This window comes from Phalacrocorax carbo, chromosome 2 (genome assembly GCF_963921805.1).
Source record: "Phalacrocorax carbo chromosome 2, bPhaCar2.1, whole genome shotgun sequence".
Taxonomy (NCBI): domain Eukaryota; kingdom Metazoa; phylum Chordata; class Aves; order Suliformes; family Phalacrocoracidae; genus Phalacrocorax; species Phalacrocorax carbo.
Window position 1 is genome coordinate 145,072,239 of NC_087514.1, and position 24,814 is coordinate 145,097,052.

General features: G+C 38.9%; 1 protein-coding gene across 2 annotated transcripts in view; it reads right to left on the reverse strand.

The window, feature by feature from the left end:
• Window positions 1-24,814, reverse strand: part of RSU1 (Ras suppressor protein 1) — a 113,845-nt gene that overhangs the window by 59,753 nt on the left and 29,278 nt on the right. For both annotated transcript variants that reach the window (XM_064444710.1, XM_064444711.1), the window contains exons 4-8: window positions 23,014-23,134; window positions 19,267-19,385; window positions 17,672-17,754; window positions 17,287-17,401; window positions 3,000-3,132 (exon numbers count right to left, since the gene is read on the reverse strand). In XM_064444710.1, coding sequence (XP_064300780.1) covers window positions 3,000-3,132; window positions 17,287-17,401; window positions 17,672-17,754; window positions 19,267-19,385; window positions 23,014-23,134 — 571 coding nt within the window. The remainder of the gene's footprint in view (window positions 1-2,999; window positions 3,133-17,286; window positions 17,402-17,671; window positions 17,755-19,266; window positions 19,386-23,013; window positions 23,135-24,814) is intronic.

Here is a 24,814-nt window from a genome sequence, read left to right on the forward strand (position 1 = left end):
TGGTTTGTGCCAGCCATCAGTAGAAACCTCAAGGTTTAGTGACATGACTGCGAGTGAGTGCATTGCCAAGACTTACTGAGTTACCACTTTCCGGCTGAGATAACAGCAACTAAATAAATATGATGCTCTAGTCATTGCAAACACAAAATAAACTGTTACCATAAACCCACTTAGTGAAACGTAACTTGTTAAGCCCCTGAAACTTGGCACTTGTGACTGTATGAGCATACCCCCTCTGTCTTAGCTAGTATAGACAATGTTAGACTTGTAAACAAAGTAAAATCAATATTTCCAATCAGCTAGCAAAAGCAACGGGCACAGGGAGACAATTACCATCTCTGGAGCTCAAAATCCATCTACCATATAGATGCATAGTTCCTGGTTTATGAAAGTATCTGAAAGTAAGCTTACTGATCTGATTGTCAGCTGCTAACGTATGTGCGCTGTTCTCTTCTCAGTGTTGCAAGTGAGGTTATCTAAAGAGCATTCTATCCAGTCATCCATTTAACTGTACTGCTTTGTCTCAGAGCAAAAGTTAAGCTGGCTGGGTCTATCAAATGTTGCAAGTTAATTTTAAAATTTTTTTTTGGCTGAATGAGCCAACAAAAATATCCAAGATCTCAATTTTGCTTAGTTAGATATCTACAGAGATAATTACCATGTTCACAACCGTGTGATTCACATAACAAGGAAAAACACACAGTACCTGGACACAGGCTTCGAAAGAAAAATAGGAAAAAAAAGGAAGTTGAAGTCGTGTATAGTTTTTAGCAGGAAAAGATCAAAATTTCATCACAAAGGTGTGTTCACAGCTTATTTGCTTTTGTGCACAATAATGCTACTAGACCCGTTACTTAGATTATGCCATTGCTTATGAGTTTTAACACCTAAAATCAAATGCAAACAGAAAAATGTCTGTATCAGGGGGCATCCAAATAATTCTCAGATCACATATTTAAAGGAAACTGGAAATATGAAGGACACTTTTTCAGCAGGAAAATCCATACACTGTCTTTCATAGCATGTGAAACAAGTAAAATCAAGAATCTAAAGGAGCTGCCACTGGGATTCTACAGAAATTATACAGGTATTTTTAATTTACAGTTTAAATATAAAATGGTTATAGGCTGAAAATAAAAAAAATTACATCTAATTATTAACATCTGCATGCATTTGGTTTTCATCCCTAATCTTTGAAAATAATGACATTTTAACTGAATAAGCTTCTGAGATCAAAACAGAAGCCATGAATGAGCCATTGAAAGATTCTTTGATTTTATTTCTTCCCCCTATTAATGGGTAGGGTCTGATTTTGCTTACACTGTCAACTATACAGGCTTCAAATATTTACTGTGGACAAAATGAAAATTAGCCAATAAGACACTGTTACACCTCAGCAAAGAACAAGACAGCAAACATACTATGGCTAATTTAAAACAAAGCAATAGTTGAGGCAAGTGATGAATTACAGAACCTTTTATGTCAATATTGATTGCAAAAAGTTGCCAGAGCAGTTTACTATATCCACAGTTATATTTTTTTTTTATTATAGATACATAACAACAGCCCTCTCACTCCCCCAGACCAAATATGGGTCAAATTCTCAAAACTGCACTTCAGTCCTTGAAACTTTGCTGTCCTCATGATGCCCAGCGCTGTCCCTATGAGAACTGCATGACAGTCCCTTATCTATATTGCTCAAACAGAAATATTAAATGGGCAATTAAACAAACAACCAAACAAAAACACCAAAAAACCCACCAAAGCATTATCAGGAAATCTAGATGCAGCTACACAATGGACTGTGGGGAAGGGATGGTCTAAGGAGATAGAGAGCTGTTTCCCTACACCACTTCTGTAGTACAGACTACTACTGGAAGAAGGGTGTTGCAGCCTACTTAAATCTATGAATAAATCTATCTTGAGAACACATATTACTGCAAAAATATCAGGCCACTTCTGAGACATGCAATTTTTGTAACCACTCTCCCATCTGTGATCCTTTTCACTTAAATTCTGTAAATGAAGAACAGTGTACAAAAGCCACTGCTGGATCATTTAGTTTCATATAGAAATTTACATCTCAGTTACTTGATTAGAATCCCAAAACCTTCACTTACGAATACTCTCCTTTGGTAATTGAGTGCAGACAGCAACCGTATAAAAAATGTCAGAAATGCTTCTAAATTATTAAAATATATTTTTTCAGTAAAGGGGGAATGCAAAAACTAACTTCCCAACCTAGAGGTTGTACTGCGTGTTGTACTACTTATTGCTTCTAGGAAGACAGCATCAAGGTGGTTGTCAGACATGTAAGAATAATTCCCTATCTAAAGTTTTACTGTGGACTGGTAAAATGGAACCTTTTACTGAAAATAAATATTTAAATTCAGTGAATAGTTAAAGACATTATTTCCTAAACAAAGGCTTCGTATTTGTACTTAGAATTTTGAATTAAAATGGAGAAGTCCCAGCATGAGGTTTTTATTTTCCTCTAGTTACACTGTTGAGGAAAGTACTAGTATCTGTATTTGAATTACCTGGGTTGTAGACTTCTGTAAACCAGTCCAGATCAAAACAGGTTTGAATTCTGGACAACTCTTTCAAAATGTAACAACCTGAATCCAAAAACGTTGATAAATATCTATTTCAATCTATAAAACCTTACTGTACATACGTAAAATCAGTACTTCTCAAAGGCTTGTAATGCTTACTCTTTTACACCTCTCATTACTTAATAGGTCTTAGAAATGAAAAAGAAATGCAGGACAATAATCAAAGAGTCTTTGTGCTTTCCTAACATGTCTAAATCACATTTATTTACCTTCTTGTCAGCAAAATTCCTTAATATAAATGTACAGGTTTGCATATTTGCCCTGAATACTAAGCTACTGCATGGATTATGAAAGAATGGTGTAGCTGATAACACTTTGCCAAACACACTACAGGAAAAAAAACCCCAACACAGCTACAATATATGTGTGACGTGTAATACTTACTATTTATATGTTTCTGAACGAATATATTCAAAAACATGAGATACTCCCAGCTGGAACTGGTCAGCAATAGGGGTAACCCAAGGATTGTTCTCTGCTTTGAAGACTTGCTTTTGACCAGTCAAATCCAAGTTACCTAAAACATTAAAGAAAACAGCATATGAAAAAAAAAAAAAGAGAAATATGAAAAATTTGAAAGAAATATCTTGCTGTGCATCTAAACCTTTTTATTGGCTTCAGACAGTACGACCATAATAAAAGCAAATACTTCAGTCTCAGCAGAGAGGAAAAGGAGGACATAGTAGTTCCCATCACGACGGATGCAGTTCAGCTCTATTCATTTCACAGTGCTACTATATATTTGCGCAATGGGATTGAACTTGGCCCACAGCATATAATATTTATTCATCAGATTAGTTTTAAGCAGGGCTTAATAGTGCGTAGGTGTGGAGGTGTCCTTCTGCTGGTGAGTAAATTCACTCAGCCCAGGCAGAACAGCTGCAGTAGAACTTGGGGCTTCCTGATTCCTAACTCAGAACCTCCTAGCTCTGTTGCAGCATTAAAAGCTTCGCATAACTTGACCATTAAACATAACCTTCAGGCCTATGGGACAATTCAGCAAAGTACTCCTCTTCACCAGGGCTTGTAGGAATAAAAGAAGAATGACACTATGGTAGGAGTTTGCTCTGCTGAAGCTTAGCAGTGCAAAGCATTTCTCGATCACTGCAAGTGATACCCAACAGGCTTTTTGCCTTCCCAGTGCCCAACGTATTCTTCGTACGGAGATCCTACCACTGATCTGTGGTTATAGTTCTCTATACTGAGAAAAGACAAACAAAACCACCATTCTTGCAACATAGCCCTTTTTACCTATTCTGTTGACAGGAAGACTTAAGATACCTTTTAGGGGTTTGCTTGGGTTTTTTTTTGTTTGTTTGTTTTGTAAATGTTTACCACCAAAACCAAGAGAGTATATGCTCTTCCGAAACTCCTCATTACTATGGATACAACAGGCTGAATTTCAGGGTGGTCTAGCCATTGAAATATTTTCTTGTGTTCTTTAACTTAAAATATGAAATCCATGCCATAATTTTGAATTTATTTTTGTTAATTTTATGATGAAGAGAGGCCTATCCTCCCCCCAGAATTCTAAAGTAACAAATAATACTACTAATAATTTAAAAATCTTTATGGGAAAAAAAAAAGAAAAAAAATAACTGACAAGGTTTTGAAGACTGACTGAGCCAAGCTGTCAAAGATATATGAAATCAACCTGGTGTGCTAGTTTTTAAAAATTAAAGGCACTTGTGTAGGTAGCATGAACACACATGAATGCTACAGGAGCTGCTGCAAGCCACGTGCTTGCTGGCCATTTCGGTGCATGTTCTACATTACAGCTAATCCTTGATGCATTTTTCTCTATAAAAAGGGTTAACACAATTAAAGACAGATCATTCTACCGTGTGAAAAGATGTCATGTATCTCATATCAGCCTATCAACAAGTTACCATTACCTTAGCAAGCTTCTGTCAGCTGTCTGAGGCCTGTTCTTTTGAAATAACAACAGGCAGGGAGCATTTCACCCCTCTGTCAGTCAGGCGGCAATTGCCCTCGCTGCCTCACGCTTCAGTGCGCCTCGTTAAGAGCCTTGCACCCATCTCCTTTATTAAGGGACTTGGCAGCCCTGTTCTAACAAGGATCAGGAAGCAGGATTAAGTACTGTGACAAAGAGGACCTAATAAGCTAGAAACTGGTGGGTCTAAATCTATGCTGGCTCAAGGTGCAGGCTCACGCTGCTCACTATTCAGTTTTCAGGCACAGGCCATCGGGGAAGCAAGCCAGAACTGTGATTAGCTGTAACCCTCTGACCGGTGCTGCTATGAAGATCATGTATCACTCAGGGGCTTGCTTTGCAATTGCAAATTGTATTTTCCGTTTTATTACCTGCAAAAAACCACATACATTACTCACCAAAACTACCAACATTGTCAGCACTCACTTGTAATTACAGCTCTGCGAGTACTGCATCAAGGTAAAATGATCAATCTGTGTACAACTAACAAAAATAGTTAAATTTGGGGAGGCAAGCTTGGCCCTATCACGGATCAAATTCAATGTTGCCTACAGGAATAAGTCACATGTTCCCAAAATCTCAATAGCTAGGGCCTGAACCCTCTCAACCCAAGCTGTGTCAGAAATTTACCACCCATGCGATGCTGCCATTTTTTCCCATCCCCGCAGCAGTAGTGTACCCACTTCCATTCCAAATACCACATGGCCCATTTAAATGTAATTAATTGTAATAAATACTGTTCTACTAAAGCCAAAGAAATCTTACAGCAAAAAGAGGACTCAAGCAAAATGAACAGTAGGTCTCCATGCCAAAGTAATCATTTCATTTCCCTCCACCTTCTGTTTTTCCCCAAAACACACTGGGGGCAGGTACAGATATTACTTTTTACCTTCAGAGGGAAGGAGCAGGCAGAGGCCCTAAAGGAAAAATTAATCTAATTACAGAGAAAACTAGGGCACCCAAAAGTCCATGATCTGCACTGAAATCCACTCCCGCCCTGCCCAGGATGCCCTCTGTGAGCCGCCCACCTACAGCTGGAGTGAGAGGTCAGCTGCCACCTCACAGTCCGGAGTTTTAACGGAATAATTTAATGAAGTTGTTGTAGTGTGAAAAGGGGCAACCCGTTCGTCCTCATGGCAAGCACCAGGCAGAGAACGGGTTCTCCTCTGCAGGGGAGTAACGGAGGGCTGTCTCACAGAAAGCAGGAAGGATGAGGCACCTGACGCCTTGAACTCCTCCCTGTTCAATACCAAAATTTCCATCTGGAAACGAAGGACACAAATTGGCAGAAAATTAAGCAGGATAAGAAGACACAGAGAGCCTGCCCCAACTTATCAGCACTGGGGAAGAAACAAAGTCTAACACTCCTGCCATAAGGCAAGCCACTTGAGAACAAAGAAGCTGTATAATTAAAACTGAGACAGGATGAAAACATGTCACTCCTGTATAACCATTTATTGCTTGGGGCCATACCCTGTTGTCTGCTCTGCCCTTACAACTAAACCATGTGTGAATCAAGGGCTTACCTAATTCTGCTCTGGCCGCGGGTTATCCAGGAGTCGCAAGCCCAAGGCCAAAGTCTCAGTGATGTCTCAGGGGTAACCAAACACACGGGAGCCCTGCATGAACCCTTCTGCTCCAGTGCACCAAGACGAACCCAGCAGCGTGGAAGAGATGATCAAACTGCCTGAAGCAATGGCTCTGGTACCAGGCTCACTGCACGAGTGCTGTGCAACTGGGCACCTCACAGATGTGTCCCTGTCCCCCCACCAACAGTCTCCTTGCCTAGGAGGATTTTTACAGCAGCACTGTGCTAAGAAATGCTGTTATTCCATCCCTGCAGCACTAGAGCCATGGGCCAGGGAAAGAGCCATGGCAGATGTGCCTTTTTGCATATTGTCTAACAGCAGCATCAGCAGAACACTGTCCCCAGGCCTTTAGGAAATTTATATACTGTTCTGCTACACGTATCACATCAAATCCCTCAGATATTTTCAGTAAGCAAAATACAAAATTGCCTCTAGTAAAAATCCAGTACTGAAGATTCAATCACAAAGTATGTTAAGGTTGGTCATTGCTGGTTTGTTCTTTCCATGTACATCAGTGTATTAAAAAATATTTGTTTATCATCTCTAAAATGTGGCATAACTAGTAGATTAAGACTTAAGGATCTTGCTATTTTGCCATACTAAAAGGGACCACCTCCACTGAAATGCACTATAGCCACATGCCTCTGGTAAGAGAGGAGAAGGCTATCCTTAAGACTAGAGGCACAGCCTCTTTCCTAGATCACAGGAATGTTTTCCAAATTATTTTTGAGTGCTTCTAAAATTATTCTTATACTTAAATAATAAATCAAAACTGCATATCCCAGGACCCAAGTCTATCATGCTTAAGGAACCTTCCAGTTTCTAAGCCTGAAGGATCCTTTTTTTAAGCTATCTTGAACAGACATAGATTTCCAAGTAGGAAGAATGGAAAGTGGATGTATGCTGCTACCAGTGAGCAGATACTGCGAAGAGAACAGAGCCTGGAAAAGAGAAATGCAGAGATAAAGGTCTAATAGCCGACTGCTGTGGATGACCTGCACAGAATGACCAAAGCCTTCTAAAAGGAGCCAGCTGTGTGGTCTTAGAAATACTTGGACTTTTTTTTTTTCCTGTCTCAGCAATCATTGCATCTAAAGATGATCCTGAACTATTAAGTTTCATTGATCAGTGTGACTGAACTTCTGTGTTTAACCCACCGACTGTGTAGACTTGAAAACTGTTGCTGCCCCAATCTCTTGTTAGCTGCCACCTGGAAGCTACAGTAAATAGATATACACCAAAACAAACCCTTGAAAATTCAAGGACAAATTCAAAGTATTAATATCTTTAATTTTAATGTATTCTAGCTTATGCCATCTATTGACTAAAAATACAATTTATGACTGCTTAAATTCAGAGCTCCCAGAGCCATGGGTGGACAGAAGGGACATCTCATATGACAGTGGGCACGCCTCACCCTGAGTGACGTTAAAGGCAGCTCAGTTTCCCTGCACCTCCCTCAGTAAATCTATCCTGCATTTGACCTAAAACACGATAGTGAATGTTTCTTGTTGTTTTCCTTCAGTGCTGTTGAAATAAAAAGTTGTTTGTGTGAACATTCGTATTTTGCTCAACTGCTGCAAAGGTCAGAAAAGAGCTCATAAAAGCAAATAAAATGCTGCCTCCTGCAGTTGTGCTTGCAGAAAGTAAGTGTCAGAACCAGTGATAATGCCACCTATCACTTTGACCAAGGGTGTCTCCAGACTTCCTAGGCTCCTCCTGTCATTTAGATGTAGCCTGCAAGCACCTCATATGCAGCTATAAGCCCCTCATCCTATTGTGATGTGTGATATAAAGCGCTTACAATATTTACCCAATGTATGTATACTTAAGGTACAGTAAGGTATGACTAGTGTACATAGGCATTACTTCAATGCAAACAAAAGAAAACAGAATGAACACAAACCTGACTTGGCCTTTCCACTCGAACGCCCCTTGGCAACACTTTAAATACTTTCAAAAATTAAAAGGTGAAATAAAGTAATTAAACAACTCTGACATTTGAGAAGTGAACATTGGCATTCAGCACAAGAAACATGATCCTATCTGCAAAATACCAGCTCAACGCTTCTTTGTAACAGTTTAAATTCATCCCTAGTGGAGCTTCATTACAATCAATGAAAATAATTTTTAGCCTGTGTACTGTTGAGTTTCACATCTGCATCCCGGTGATACTGTGACTGAACTTCCAGCCTACATCTATTGCCCTGACCTCAAGGAGAGTCCTCAGGCTGTAACACATCCCTTTTAGTGATTCCTCTTAAGACTGCAATTTAAATGTTCTCTCCTATACAAGACAAATGTCTTACACTCTCACTGTTGTAAGTACGGACAGGAGGAATGAAATTAGTTTTTTCTCTTTATTTATATCTAAATACCCTTGAATCCTGTTTTATTAAAGGCTAAGTAAGGGATCAATCCACTACACTAAATTTAAACTTAGGTTATATGTAAAAGAATGTCTGCCCTAGCTTGTTTTAGATCTGCTTTACACTACAGGGCTTACAATTTTTATTACTTTTGTGGCATGTGCTTTGCCTCCATAGAGAGGGAGGGATTGGCTTAAGTGTGGGGGTGGAAGGAATATTATGACTATTATGTCATAAAAATTATACCAAAGCAATTAATGGTGAATGATACCTTAAAATCTATGTTAAAAAAATGAAAATGTATACTGATTTCTATTCCATAAAGTGTTATCAAAAGCAAATGACTTTTACACCAATCTTATGCACATATAAGCTGTACATCAGTAACTCATATCATTCCTATAAACAAGTAAGATCATCTCTGCTTTGAAGACCTTTATCACTTTTGAAGGATTAGTAACAGAAGAGAGTAGATTCAAACAGTAGTTATAAAGGAGCAGTACGACAACAAAGAGCAAGGGCTTCTTGTACATAAGTGAAGTGTGACTCAATCTTTTTGGAACCAGCAGAAATATTCACAGAAATATTCAGCATGATAAACAAATCTACAGCTCCATAGCATATGTCGAAAATATACATTTGCTTATTGATGAGTTTCTATGCACTAAAAGAGAACAACTGGTAAATCTAAACCTAGACTGAAGCACCTGCAAAAGATTGATCCCAGCGACATTTTACCCCCTCACACCTATATTCTTGTATTCTTGTAGAGTATTCTGTATTCTTGTACAGTATTACTTGGGGTCACCAGCACTTCAGAGATCCCCAAAACAGCATTTGTGGCAGCTTTATATAACAGGGGAAAAGGTTCAAGTCTCAAATAACAGGAAGTCAGATTCAGTACATACAAATACGCCAAACAGATACTCCAGAGCATCCAGACAGGAGCAGGCTGGAAATCTTCCTCTGACTGTTTTCCTGACCACACAGATGGGAAAGTGTGCAGCCTCACCTGTGAGCATCAGACAGGAAGCCCCAGGGTAAGAGAGGGCTGAACAAGCAATCTCAAAGCCAAACACTGAAGCCTAAGCCCATCCTCAGTTTTACAATTATTTTCAGGGACAGAAAATAGGAGTGCAGGTATTGTAACATTACACATTATTCTAACAACTTCTTAGATGTCAATGAGAATTTCCAATGACGGGTTCAGAGATTAGACCCCACCTTGACTGTTCACCTGAATACATCTAACAGTAGATCTCTCGGTCAGTTCAGTAACTGAGGAGTTTAACAAAGACATCTCAAACAGAAAAACATCTGGTCTGAAAGACATCAGGAGCTGGACACTCTGCCAGTGGTGTCTTGTTCAAATGGTTCATCACTGTTAGAATGCATTCTTTTGTGCTAAACTGAGCTGCCTTAGTTCTGAAACACTGCTGCTGCTTCTGCCCCATCTACAAGGGAGAAAGATGACCTGTGCTTTCTTCTCATGGCGTTAGTGAGTATCAGCAAGGCTCCTCTCACTCTTCCCTTTGATAGGTTAAATAGACTCTGATTATTCTGTGTGATGCCAGAATAGCTACACCATTTGCTTTAACTCCTAGCAAAAGGACCACAGCTGAAATAATGTAAAAGCAGACCAAATAAATCTTGAATTCTTTACCCTTCACATAAAGGTGGAGTGATACAGGGCAAACTGGTATTGCCTCAGCTACTGCTATTACAATTCTGTAGGAGGATTTTACTCTCCAGCACCGTCCCACCTCAACCTTTCACAGAACAGAGTTTAAAACAAAGTGAATCTAGTCCTGAGATAGTTATAAGAAATTCCAGCATCATAGCAAAGGTCAGCCAGAATCATTACACTAAAGTGTAATGGAGAGTCTGGCATGAAGAGACTTCCACTCCAGAATGTGTCAGGACTGAAGAAGCAGCCTGGGAAAGACAACAGACGGATGAAATGCTGAACTTATCCCTTAAACCACATTTCAGGTATTTAATACAGGCAGAATATAGACCTAACTTGGCTGGGAAAACTCACATTTCCATATTCAGGTGACAGGAGGAACAGTTAACTCTCTGGGAACAAGGGGAGAGCCCTGGCAATTTCTACCATCACTCCACACAACCAACCTGACCTTAGCAGGACAACTAGTAGAAAGAGTAAAATTAACATTCACAGATGAAAGCCACAGAACAGGTACTTATTCAGTGCAGCACACAAGGCTCTCCTAGCCAAACAACACTCCGCTAATGGCTTGTACTTCCACATGACAAATCACACACTTTCAACAGCCAAACTCCACCACACACAGCCTTCAGGTACCAAGGCAACCAGCCTGGCTGATGCAGTCATGTGGGTAGCTAAGGGGAACGGCAGAAGAAACAGCATTTTGATAAAAATCCAATAAATTACTTCAAAATGTGTCCTATATTCTTTCTAAAATTATTTCAAATTGCTTATGACTCGATTAAATTAATTTCTCCCACATCCCTAATGTAAGAGAGAGACAATTTACTAGAAGACCTACAAGTATTGCTAGGGTTCACCGATTTCTTTCTTTGAAAGGTGATGTGTTGTGCTGGAACTACCATTTCCTTCACTCCTCTGTGTAACTAACGTCCGGCACTGGCCGGGGTCTCGAGGGGCAAACTGACACTCACTGCTGAGTGTTCCCAGTGAAGAAACCCAAGAAACACACTACACAGCAGATGGGTTTTGGAACAAAGGGAATTAACATGATGTCAAAGTAGTTTAACATCAAAGACATTTTAATGGCACAGGAAGTATTACAGGCTTAGAGGATCAGCATCCCAATTTATTTTGAAATATATTGCACATTTTTTCCAACCACAGAAACTCCCCTGGGATTCTCAATTACACTGGAATTCAACAGAGCATTCTCTCTTTGAAGGGTCCCTATCAGACCAAAATCTAGTTAATTTAAAAATATAAGTTCAAAAAGGATTCACTGTATTGCTTTTGCCCCACACCTTAAACTCCATTCAAACACAGGTTGCCAAGCACCCAGAAGAGTGAAACCACCTTTAAGTACTATGAAGCACGTCAAATTAACCAAATTTAACAACAATTACAACATTGCTCAGATTGACTCTAATTACAGTACTCTTACCTACCACAGCTCCAACAGAACAGATGAAATATTTGCTGACAGAAACATCATTATCATGCTGATGGTACTTATAATCAGAGTACAGCCAACATTAGGAAAGCATACACACACACTGTAGTCATCTGAGAAGCGACACTTGGACTTGCATATTTTAAAAACTAATGTGAGATCAAGTCTGAATCTTAGGAAGTTTGGCAAGAATTAGAGCAGTGTAAGAAAATGAATGCCTGTGGTGTAAATCTAAATGATGGGGTACAGAAAACATCTTTCTGTGTATAATGAAACTGCAGAGTTGTCATCTCTTCCCATAGACCTTAACTCCCATTAAGTACTCTGGAATGAGCCTGGTTTCTAACTACATAAAAAGCGGTGGGTTTTGCTGTTAGCGGTGGGTTTTGCTGTTAGGTTTTCTTTTTTTCCTTTTTTAACTTAAAATAAGCCAAAAATGAAAACCATAATTAGAATAGTCACAAACTTTCAGATATGCTATTCTTACATAAATAATCTGCGTGTGACCTATCTTGTTATGTACATTTTTCTATTATTCCTTAACTAGTAATTGCTATATCAGTAGTCCTAGGAAAAAAAGTTACTTTGTTTATCCACTGGGATGTTTAGTAAAGCTCCTTACTTTCTTACACCACCTTTGCCCTAGTTCCAAAAGCAGAAACCAGTTATTTTAAAATTGCAAGGTATCAATTAGTGCTCAGAGCTGTTGTCCAAAGACCCCAAGGACATTCAGGCTTCCAACAAGCACCACAGACCTGTATTTTCAGGTGTGAGCAGCATTGTGTTGTGACAGAGGTAGAGGGCAGCACCAGTTTATACTGAAATAAGAAAAAAATTTGATGTTTACGTGAAGTATACTTAGAAAAATAAATATCTTTTGTGAAATAAATGTTTCCTATGTTTGCACACGCCTGTTATAATTACTTAAGTAAACTGCTATTTTGATCAATATTAACTTTAACAAATAACTGCAAAAAATGCTTTGCGTAATGTAATGTTCATTCACAAATTCTAGAGTCATTTCAAAAGCCTAAATTATAAAATGTCTTCCTGTGATGGAAGCATTGAGACTTTTGGCAGGATTCCTTGAACTTTCTATTTAAAGCCAATCCTTTATCCACAGAAGATAATTTAGCTGTTCAAAACTAAAAAATGGTGAAAGATTTACTTAACCATTCTGACATACAGATTTAATTCACAAAATGTTTCACCCTCCTTAAAAAGGAACATGGCTACTTACCCCATCAAGCTTTTTTTTTTTTCATTTTTAAAGAGCTTGAATTTTACACTTTTCAAGTATGTGCCTAACTTCACAGTTTTGATAGTGCCTCTTTTTACCTAAGCAAATAATTTGATAAACTAGAACAGTGTTGAATAGTATATTTAAAAGCCATTGATGCCACCATTCAGTTTTGGAAAAAGGGGATGCCCTTGCCATTAAAAATGCATCCTTAGAAACTGCTGTTCTCCCAACTGCTTCAGCAAGTCCAGCGGAGAGCTACCAAGATGATCAGGGGACTGGAGCACCTCCCTTATGAGGAAAGGCTGAGAGACCTGGGTTTGTTCATCCTGGAGAAGACTGAGGCGGGATTTCATCAATACCTATAAATATCTAAAGGGTGGGTGTCAGGATGATGGGACTGGACTCTTTTAAGTGGTGCCCAATGACAGGCCAAGGGGCAATGGGCACAAGTTGGAACACAGGAAGTTCCACCTTAATATGAGAAAAAACTTCTTCCCTGTGAGGGTGCCAGAGCAGTGGCACAGGCTGCCCAGGGAGCCTGTGGAGTCTCCTTCCCTGGAGACATTCAAAACCCACCTGGACACGTTCCTGTGCCCCCTGCTCTGGGTGTGCCTGCTCGAGCAGGGGGGTTGGACAAGATGACCTCCAGAGGCCCCTTCCAACCCCTGCCATTCTGTGACATTCATAAACAGGAGCCAACTCTGTGTACATGTGCACACATGTGTGTTGGCAGCAGGGTAACAAACACAGTCAACATTAGAATCTGGGTTTTAAAAATCATGCCATTTGTTTTCACATTAAAAACACAAACCTACAGATAAGCTAGTTACATTCTCTGGGTGCCTATTTACATTTAGCTACAACTTTGTGAATATTCTGCACCATATATTACTCCTACACTCCTGACTCTCCTAAGAAAATCTTACGTGGCACGTATGGGTCCATCCAGATGACCATATAATGAACTTAAACCACCATCATTGATCTTACTAATTGCATCTGCTACTTTACGTAGTTCTTGTTTCTGCTTGGCTTTCTTTCCAAACACCGTTCCAATTGTTAAATGGTCAGAATACACAAAGTGACAGATTTAGTGCTTCCTTGGCAATTTATATAACTGACTGCAACTCTGTTGTTCCAGTGAATCATGATTTATTTGTCTCGCAATGCAGCACATAACCTTTTAAATGCTAGGGAAAAAAATGCCAGCGCTTCTTTAAAGTTTATATATGACTGCCCACCACCATTCCTCATGAACAAGGTTTTGAGAGACAAATGATAAAAGCAAGCTGCGAATTCCACCCACCTACTCCCGGCCATTTCCTGCTTTCATCACTCACACGTACTGTACTTACAGACAAGCATCCTCACCCAGAGCACCAGTGCACTCTTCTAGACCCCTCTTTTCCACCTGGGCAAGAATATTTTTCTTAAATTAATGATAGGTATTCTCTGCTAAACATGGAGGAGGATAATACTGATCTCTACCAGCCCTCTTACTGGTGCGTGCCACACTCAACCACATCAAGTGAAATTAAGAGCAGACTGTAGGGTTTTATTTATCTCTCTCCATTCCAAAATTGCCACCCCAATGCCTGTCTGTGGCCTTTTCTCATGCCCGACTCTCCATGCCTTCTTCTGCACTTATTTCCATCACCTTCAAAAACCAGTTTAATGTACTCCTCCCCTTCTCCTCATTCAAATACACTGTTTTATTCAGGTGTTTATATTGTGCCCATCTCCCTGGTAAATCAACATCTAATGACTCATTGCTGTCCACCAGTGCCCAAACTAAGCCAGATAAAAGCCTTCAGCACCTTTAATTATGAAAGTGATAATGAGAGAGGAAAGATTGTTTACTTTAAGTGGAACAGCAGTACCTCCAATTAATGCAAATAAGACCTACTCATTGAAAAGCTATTTATCCAACATGCACAGCACAAAGTATTTGGATAGTTCTCCTTATATTATAATTCAATTTTAAAAATTTAGGAGGGAGAACTCAGAGAGCTGATAAAATTGTTTTTTCCTCAGATGGTGACTATAAAATTAACAATCCATTTATTAGGGTGTAACACTCACATACCACCTTTCCTTGGCAGACTTTAAAACTGCAAAGGGGCCTGCTTCTCTAAATTGTCCTAGTTTGCAGTAGGGAAATAGGGCTGCAGAGATAAAGTGACCTTTTCTAATAATTCAGTAGATTCATGCTGCCTGTGGCCTTCTCCTACCTCACCCCAAATTAGCCCTCCAAAGCCCAGTTTGGTGCTCCATTTACTAAACTCCATTCCCTAAATGTTTGCCTAGATGTTTACTAAATAAGCAAGAACATTGCTTTGCACAGCAAATATGCTTGCAAGTTGCGCAAGTTACAAATCCAGACTTCAGTGTAATGTTCCCTGGAAATAGACCCCAAAATCTAAGCCATTTTAAATATTTTATTTAGTTCTAGTGCTACCCATGGCATAGACTGCAATAGAAATTACACCATTCAATCATGAATGAGGATCTTGGGTAAGACCATAAAATAAAACATTGGTAAATTAATACAGGAAGAGGAACGGATAATTTATAGAATGGCAGTTGAATAATAAAGAATGGAGATGACAAGCACTTAAGCTGTGTCAATGCACCTCATCTAGATTGGGTGGGGCAAAATTACAAACCCATTTTCTAGCAGGTCATGATATTGTTTGTTTTGGAACGCAAACAAATGCTAACTAAAAGGAGAAACGCTTCCCTTGGCCATCCTGAGTTTTGCAGGTCAGTGCAAGACAAACATCAAGGATTTTATTTCAAACATTTCCATTTGGTTTGGACAATGATGGTAAAACCATTTAAAGTGAATTTGCTGTTATGCTTGTAAGGCAACAGCATGTTTAGAACAGTTATTTAGCCACAGAGGGTGGTTAGACTCAGTGCAGCATTCAACTTCCACTTTCTGGAAAAAACCAAGGCTATAATTTAGGAAGCTACAGAAAAGTACATTTACAGATACTACACGCTTTTGAGATGTTATTGCTATTGAAAGAGACTTTATAAATAAATATGACTGACTAAAAGCTAAGGAAGTATACCTGTGTCAAGGAATAAACACCTGAAATTAAGGAAACGAGAGTATCTTTCATCTACCAGTGGGGGGGGGCGGGGGAAAGGAACAAACCCAAAACACCACCGACCAAATCCAAACCTACTGAACATCATATAGTCCACTACACTGATAAAGACAAAACACCCATGGTGGGTAAACAAATAAGAGTCAAAACAAACATCTTCCCCCACCTTGTAGAAAAAAGGAGATGCTTTCCTCTGCTGTATAAAACAAAAAGCCAGACTGTCACATTTATGCACACTGCTGCCACATTCTCTAATGGGTCAAAGCAGGTTCTTACGACAACAAATAATTTTGCTTTATCACGCTAACTTCATTCACTATCTTTCTGAGTTTTGGGAACTGTTATCTGGAAGGTGCTAGTAGAAACAAAGAAGCTTCCCTATGTAACAGTCCACAATAACAAGAAACAAGGCATAAACCCTGTGTAACAGGTGTTTCAACAACAGGTAATTGATGCAGCTACATTATTCCCAACAAAAATATTTTATGACAATCTTTAAAAAGATCTGAAAACAAGTTCTGGCTTGGGGCAAACAGGCACAACTTCTATTGAAGTTAATGCTTCTCATATGAAATGGAATACTGCAATACAAATTCAGAAAAATCAATACTTAAGTTTCAAAAAACCACTACCTTACAGGTTGAAAGAAGCCACTTGTAATCATATTTAAATGGCCAATATCACAAATTCAAAGTTAATCAACCAGCTCCACTGCTGTAAGTGAAAAAGCTGTCAACTTACTAAGAAAGGTAGGCTACTGAAACAGAAAAATGAAAAATTCCTCTAATTCAGCTATATTTTACTCTAGTTGATCAAGTTTCCATTTTTACAGGAACAGTCACCAAAAAAAGCCACTTATACTGCTGTCATATTTGCTTAATATAATTTTGGCTGATCCAAATAATGTTCTCAAAACCCAGCCAGAGACAAGAATAGCTTTGCAGACCCAATATTTGTGATATGATATATAAAGCGAGATTCTATCCACAAATTGGCAGTCAGGTGTACCAATACACAAGGAAAACGTAGCATGTAAAAGAAGTAAAAAAACCAAACACACAGTCTTCTGGCCCCTGCTGCATATCCAGTAGATGTTAAAAAGGGAGTGTTTCTCAGGGGAAAGTAAATATTAGCAGCAATGACGACTTAGGCATAATAATTTCCTAGAGTTTAACAACTGGTTTTGTTTCAGAGGAAACACAGTGCACCACTATCATTATTATTCAAATGAAAAAAAAAGATCATCCATAATCTTACCTAGTTCTGGGGGTAGCACAGTAAGACGATTTCCCTGGATATGAAGTTCCTTAAGCTGAGTGAGCTCACCAATTTCTTTAGGCAGTGATATCAGGTCATTGTCTCTAAGACTCAGCTAAGAGTGAACATAAAGTAGTCAGAACAATTTTCGGTGACCATAAAGCAGCCTAAAACAGAACTCTACTCCCTCTGCCCCCTGCTTTCTCCGAAAAACTCAATTCTTCCAATTTATTTACAAGTGTCTGCTGGTAAACAAGAAACAGTTCCAGGTGTAGTGGTCTATTCCTACAAACATACCCTACTACTCCTCAAATTGACTAGATTCTATTCCTACAAGCGTTGCAAAAGTGAATTGATTTTCCAAGAATTTAGATAAATTACTTACTATCTGCAACTTTGTGAGCTTCCCAATATCTGGCGGCAGGATTTCAAAATCGTTGTCACTTAGATAGAGTGCACGCAGGGTGGCTGCAAATTAAATAGCAATATATAAACAGGGTGGCATATAACCCAACCATTTGAGGTCTAATCAATAAAAGGGAGTCAGGTTTGATTAATAACCCTGACTCGGTGAAAAGCCTTTGACATACCCAGGGCTTACCATAATAACAAGCAGGTTAAACTTAGATTTACTGGCTTATTGTATTGTTGGTGAGTTCAGGAAAACATCTATATTCAAAAGGACTAGCACAATTAACAATTTCTACAATAGTAGACTCTGGCAGGTTCTGGCATATAGTCTCAAGGTTCAACTGTCAGAATACAGTCATTACTCTTTATTACCCCTGATTCTTATTCATTACATCAATTTGCATCCTAAACAAACCTTAAAAAAATCATCTCAGTTTTCTGGACAAGTACACATCTATGTTAAGCTCTATAGAAAGGACAGCCTAACACTGTGAAACAAACCTTAAAAGAGAGCAGTACAGAAGACTCAAATTGTGTAATTTGAAATTTAGACTCTATGAAATTCACAGAAAAAGAGATGACCCAGCACAACCATGTAGCTTGCTATTATTGAACGAACATACATGGCAGTTTGAGGGGAAAAAAAAATTAAAATGGAGACTTAAAAAGAACTGTTGTGTGCAGTGGGAAGGAAGGTGGTCAGGTCAGCAAAACCTCTCCTCCCCTTTCCAGAGAGGAGATCCCATTTCTCTTACGCAGTTTACTCCTCCTCCTCTTTACATTTCATTATATGTGACTGTTTTTAATAATGCTGACTTAAAAATTTCCCTCTGCCAGTTTACAATCATGAAATCTCTTGGACAGTGGCACTCCCTCTCCCCTCACCTGTCACTTTTGCTGCTAAATGCACTGATCCTGAAGTCACATCAGCACAGTACACTGAAAAGATCAGTAAGGTAGCAGAATCACTGAAATCCAGAAAGTGCCTGAAGTCAAGTTGCTTAGGCAACCATAATGTATCCCTTTTGCACATATGCATTACAATACCTTTATTTTAACTCTCCGAGTATGTATTTTTAACATGTACAAAGGTCAGCTTAACTCTACTATTCCTGTGCAAAACTTTGTAACCTTAGTGTATTTTTTAACATACTGGTCACTTCAACATCCATAAGCTGTTAAAACTATTTCAGTGATGACCTATCAGGAACACAAATATTTCCAGAGTCAACACACTACAGTTGCCTTGTAAAACATTTTACTTTCCCCTGAGGCTCGCAAGCTTCCATGAAGTTTTAACGGAGTATGGCACCCAAGGAAATATTACTCCAAAGAAAACTAATATACCATTACTAACCAACTCTGCTCATGTCCAATGGTGTCAGGTGATTGTATATCAGCGATAAACATTGCTGAGCTATGTAGAAATATTCAAGAGATATTCAAAGGAAAACATAAATATCAGAAAAAAATTCTGTTGGAGTTTGGTCTCCATCAAATATATTTCAACTGCAGAAAGCAAAGCACCATATCATGATGATTTGTAGAGTTTTTAGAAAAGTTTCTTACTCAGATAGAAGAAGTTGCCTGGTAGAGAATTTTCATTTAAGTTGTTGTAAGTCAAGTCAAGAACCTCCAGAGCTGGTAAAGAGCCAAATCCCCTTGGCAAGGTGTTTAACCTGTTCATGCTGTAGGTGAAGAGGAAAAAACAGAATGTGACATCAGTATTCACTTCATCTGGTAGAAATAATACAGGCAACAAAAGTTTCATTTCTTTAAAAAAAAAGTAATCTACACCAAAATTCCCTTTCGTTTTGTTTTGAAAAGGGCTTGATGCTACAAGATACTAAGCAAGCCTTTTGCAACACAGACCTTTTTCAGCTCTTACTCTCAAATATGCCCAAAACTTATGTTCCCGCAATGGATCCTGTCTGTCAATCAACAGCCACACCTGAAACACAAAGCAAAGGGGAGAGAGGAGCCACAGTGCTATGCCCAGCTCAAAGCATGCCACTAAGCAAGGTGGTCCTTGGTAGATGACCCGTCTTCTAGCTAAACCACGAATTACCCCTTTGCACAGCATCTTTGCCATCTACCATTCCCCCATACATACATACAGTTCATCACCATGGTACCGAATACGAGTACTTTGACTGCACGGGTATTTACGTTCATCGATAATTGCTACTCAAACCCCTTAAGAACAGCAAATTTGTGTCACTAGACAACTATTGATGCACATGGAGCTTGAGGTAAATAAAATGTCAGCCCTCTGACTGATGAGGCTTAGCCTAAAAATAGCCCATTCAGCCAGTCTTAGAGGGTTTAGAATACCAGTTCTTAGTGGCAAAAGCCAGAAAAAGATGGGAAAAGCTCACAGGAGAAAAAGATTTATCTGATAACCTGGAGCTGACAAGCTACAGAAAACACAGTAACTTTTCTTTGACCTCAAAGGGCTTGAATGGGGGGATCCAAATAGTCACTAGAGCTGCTGCAATGACAAAGAAAGGGAAGGAGCTGGAGACTATATTTATAGCACCTTACTGTTTGTGTACAAGCTAGAGCTCTGGCTGCTTATCACAGGAACAGAAAAGAACTACTAGCTCATTACTTACACTGTCCCTAGCATATGAACAGCAAACAGATAGCTTGCCTGTACGCATCTTGCTTCATTTGTAACCTGGGTTTGAAAGTGGAACAGAGAAGACAGGCATCTTCAGGAAGAGCATGTAGACGTAGCTATTTTGAAGAACAGGATTTTATTCTTATGATGGGAAACAATCATGACCTTTCACGTTATGTCTAAACATATTCTTAATTGGACTCTCCTTCTGACACAAAAGTGATAAACAACAATAGCTACAGCTGAAGTCAAAAGATGATGTAACACTGAATTTACGGAGAATGTTGTAATGCTAATAACTATGAAAACTCAAGTCAAAGATTTGACTTGTCGAAGTCATGTACCCAAAAATAATAACTTTTGGCTCTATTCTCTAGGGCCTTCCCTCCCCCCCATGCAATGTTTGTCAAACACTGTGCTATACTAGGTGATAAGTACTGTGGAAGGTATCTATAGGACAGCTAATAAGGCCATCTTCTAAAAGTCCTTTGGATGCTGAGTTAAACACAAAGGCAGCTGCACCTCCAGACTAAACATGATGACTACACATACAACATTTTTTTACAGACCGATATACCAGTCTCATTTTTCCTCTCCCACTTTTGCATAAGCCAGATCCACCAGAGCAAGAACCTTTAGAGATCAGCCCTCTGTAGCTAAAATCTTCTTCCTCATCATCCCTGATAAGAAGTACTACCATGGACACACACCTGTAGTATTACTGTTGCAGCAGTAGCTGTTAAAACACAGGAAGGCATTCTCCACTATTTTTACTGCAGACTTTTTACTCCTTTTAAAACTGTTCTTTATATCAAATAGGACTTAAGAAAGCAGCTCCTTTTTCACTAGCAAAAAGAGTAAGTGCCCCTGATGGCCTTCCCTTTTGTAAGCAAGGAACAGGGAGGAACAGGGAGAGAAGGAGTGTGCTCCCTATTGCCAACAGGCAGATTGATATCTGTTCTTTGGCATGGAAAAAGAACCAGCTGAAAGTCCCTGCCCAGCACTATTTGGCCCTGCAGAAGTTCAAATATTGAGCTTGTGCCACAGAAGCCATGGCCATACCTGCCTTACAATTTTTTTTTCAAGCTTTCAGTGCAGCAGTACATCTTCCCTCTTCCCACCCCATTACTTGATCCTTCTGCACCAAAACCCTCCCAAAAATCATCTATGCTCTTATTCAAGCTTCCCCTCTCTCACAGAGGGTTGTTTTGATGCCCTGTGTGGGTACGTGCACTGCAGATGACAAGAGGGTTTCTGGGCTCCCCCCACCGAGCCCCAAACTATTAGAGCAGAGCAGTTTCCCCTTCACTGATTCCAAGGACCTCTGAAGCCAAACCCATTTTGCAGAACTAAACTTATGTCTGGAAGAATATGGGCAAGGAGGACATTAAGAAGGAAGAGCATTTAATCTACAAGGTCTTGGACCACATGACACATGAAGGTGGCAACTGTGGTTCCAGACCTAAACGTCTGCTGGTCTTAACACCAAGTGGCCTTTTGTACTACATTAATAGAAAAAATGTATTGGAGACCAGTACTTCATCTACAAAAGCACTTGTTACTGCTTCAATCCATGGAAAGAGCCCAACTTGTTCCTCCCTCTATACACTGCAACACTTCCATACGCCAATTCCAAAATATGGGTTTTTAACTCCCAAGGCATATAAAATGCTGCTTTTCAGAGCAAATATTAATTAATGATCTAATCCATGTTCAAACAGATATTAGGGCGTGCCAGAGATCTAAAGTGACCAAGTAAAGACCAGAGAAAAAGATCATCATGAAAACATTTATTGGCATTCCAACGGTTCAGGATGCAATTCAATTAGCAGCACTTTACAAAAGTATCTAAAGCAGGATACATAGAGCCTAGCCAAAATAATCTGATATTTAAAATAATAAAAAAATCCTGTTTGATTAAGGAGTTCAGAAGTTTGAATTTATAAAATACAAGCATTCTTTCTATGAGAAGCCTATAAAGCTAAAGCTCACCCCCCTTACTAGTGCTTTCTTAAGTAGTTACCCTTTAATTCATCCACTTAGTCTTGACAAGGTTCACATTTCTTAATAATTTGAGAAAGTCCTCTGCAACTGTAGTTATTAAAAAAAAAATCACCAACTCTACTGGAATATGGTACATGAACACTTAACAGGAATGCCTCTGGCTCAAATTCAGTCAATATTAGCTTTCTGCATTAAATGCACACCACATTTAAAGGTTTGCTCCTTCTTTTACAGGTGTAGCAGAAATGGAAATTTCTTTAATCTCGAATTTGGGACTTTGGAATTAAAGTCCTAAATTAACATGGAAAAATGAGTATTTGGTTTCTTTTTTTCTCTTTTTCTTTTTTTTTTTTTTAATTAAAGCAGAACAGAATATAGAGCCTGGCTCTTCCACAGAAACCACAAAATTAAGAGAGAGTTGCTAGGGAAGTAAAATTCAGTAATTGTTAAGTTTGACTTCAGTATTAGATGAATGCCCGTTGCTGTTGCCCTTGAATGGCAACCTTGAATGGGGTATCCGATTATCCAGGACGCTAAACACACACCCTGGAGCCATAATTGCCAAGTTATCATCACAAACATTTTCAAAAAGAAACTTTAATAGCAAAAAATACAAAGTTCCAGTTTCAGCTGCAACAATGTTTGACAGCACCTCTACTACAGCAAAATTTTTGCATTAAGATACGCACCCAAGATTCAGGTGTTTGAGCTTCTGGAGGCTGCTGATCTGTGTAGGCAGCTCCTCAATCTGGTTGTTGAAAAAGTTGAGCACTTCTATGTTTCTCAGGTCTGCGATGTTTGCTGGCACAGCTGTGGAAAAGTTTTCACAGTGAGAGACTGCAATTAGAGCAACCTACCTAGACTACAGATGCTCTATTAGCATCATTACTCTTTTGCGCTGTTTGTACAGTGGCTGATGGTAGAAACAGCACCTAATAGCTATCACAACAAAAGCAAAGCTTGTATCAGAGAAAGTCTCCTCTCTGGAATCTGTTCTCATTGCTGAGTCGCTTTGTACTCTTCAGAAAATTACTACCAGTATTGTAAGATCTTTTGATTAACAAAGATCACTGCAGACAGAATGCTCTCATAGACTAAAAGAGAAGTAGGGCTTCCTCTGTGTTCATGTAGCGCACGCAGGTCTCAAAAGAGCACAGCTTAAGGGACACAGATCATGTAATTATTCTGAGTTTTTAAAAAAATGAATACACAAGTAGTTACACCAAAGGTAACAGTTTTATTAAAGGTCTTCAATAGCAAACATGAAATAAAAACTGACTTTTAGCGCTGGCCCATTCCACTTACTGGTCAGGTAATCCAGTATCCATGTTCTTGTCCATTTAAGAATCAACAAAAATGACAAAAAAATTAAGTTCAGCCCTAAAAGATGAACTGTTCAGCCAATCCCATTTTCAGTTACCTCCCATGAATGAAAAACTGATCAATACAATGGTTACATTGGATTAGCAAGAAATCAATACCTGGTTATTATCCAGAAACATGAAAAATAAAGAAGCACAATATGAATATGCCAGTGCAGGTGAGGTTAAAAAGCTGTCTTTTCCCCCTTAAACTTAGTGAGATTTAAGCAGACAGCTGAGGTTTATATAAAAGGAGGTTGGCAAATCACCTGCACTGAAGTTTGCACCTGTGTTCAATATTCACCTTGGTTCATTCTCAACTTTGACTGTATCAGGAACCCATAGAGTGCACATCTAAATAATTAGAAGTTTTTATGAGGCCATGATTTTCTTTTATTTGTTGGCATGAGGCAATCTCAGTCTTAAAATGGAGTCAATAATGTTTACAAAGCAGAACATTATAGTATGTCACATTTACAAGATTATAAGCCTAATTACATTGTGAATAATAACAGGATCCCTAACAAACACTCTAATTACACTACATAAATATTACTGGTGAGGGTCATATTCATTGCAGGAGATTTTTAAACAGACTTTTTAAAATAAAGTCATTAAGGCAAATCTGAACATTTAAAAGCCCTCCCTTTGTGGTGTTTTCCAACTGGTCCATGCATATCTGTCACTCAATGATGGCAAGACTTATGTGCCTTCAGAAAGTAAAGGGTAACATACTACTACTACTGTTGTTTTAAATTATTCTCTAACAGAAATTAACTGAGGATTTTAATTGACATAATTCAGCTGTTTCCAGCCTCAATATTTCACCAGATTTGTAATTACCAGTATTAAAATGTTTTCCTTTCAAAAATTAGACTTTATAATTTGACTTTGATGAGATGCAATGGACTGGCAAACCACGTTTCTGCCTTCTCAAACATATAGTATGTTTATGCAAGACTAGGAATCCGAAGGATTAGCAAATACAGGTTTTAGTCTAGTCAAAGCCTAAACAGTACAGGGGAATTGTATTTGGTCTCTGAAGTTACACTGTTGATGCAATTAATAAAAATTTGATATGAAGGTTTTGGCCTTTTTGACCCTGTATGAGATTACGTTCTCCTAGAAA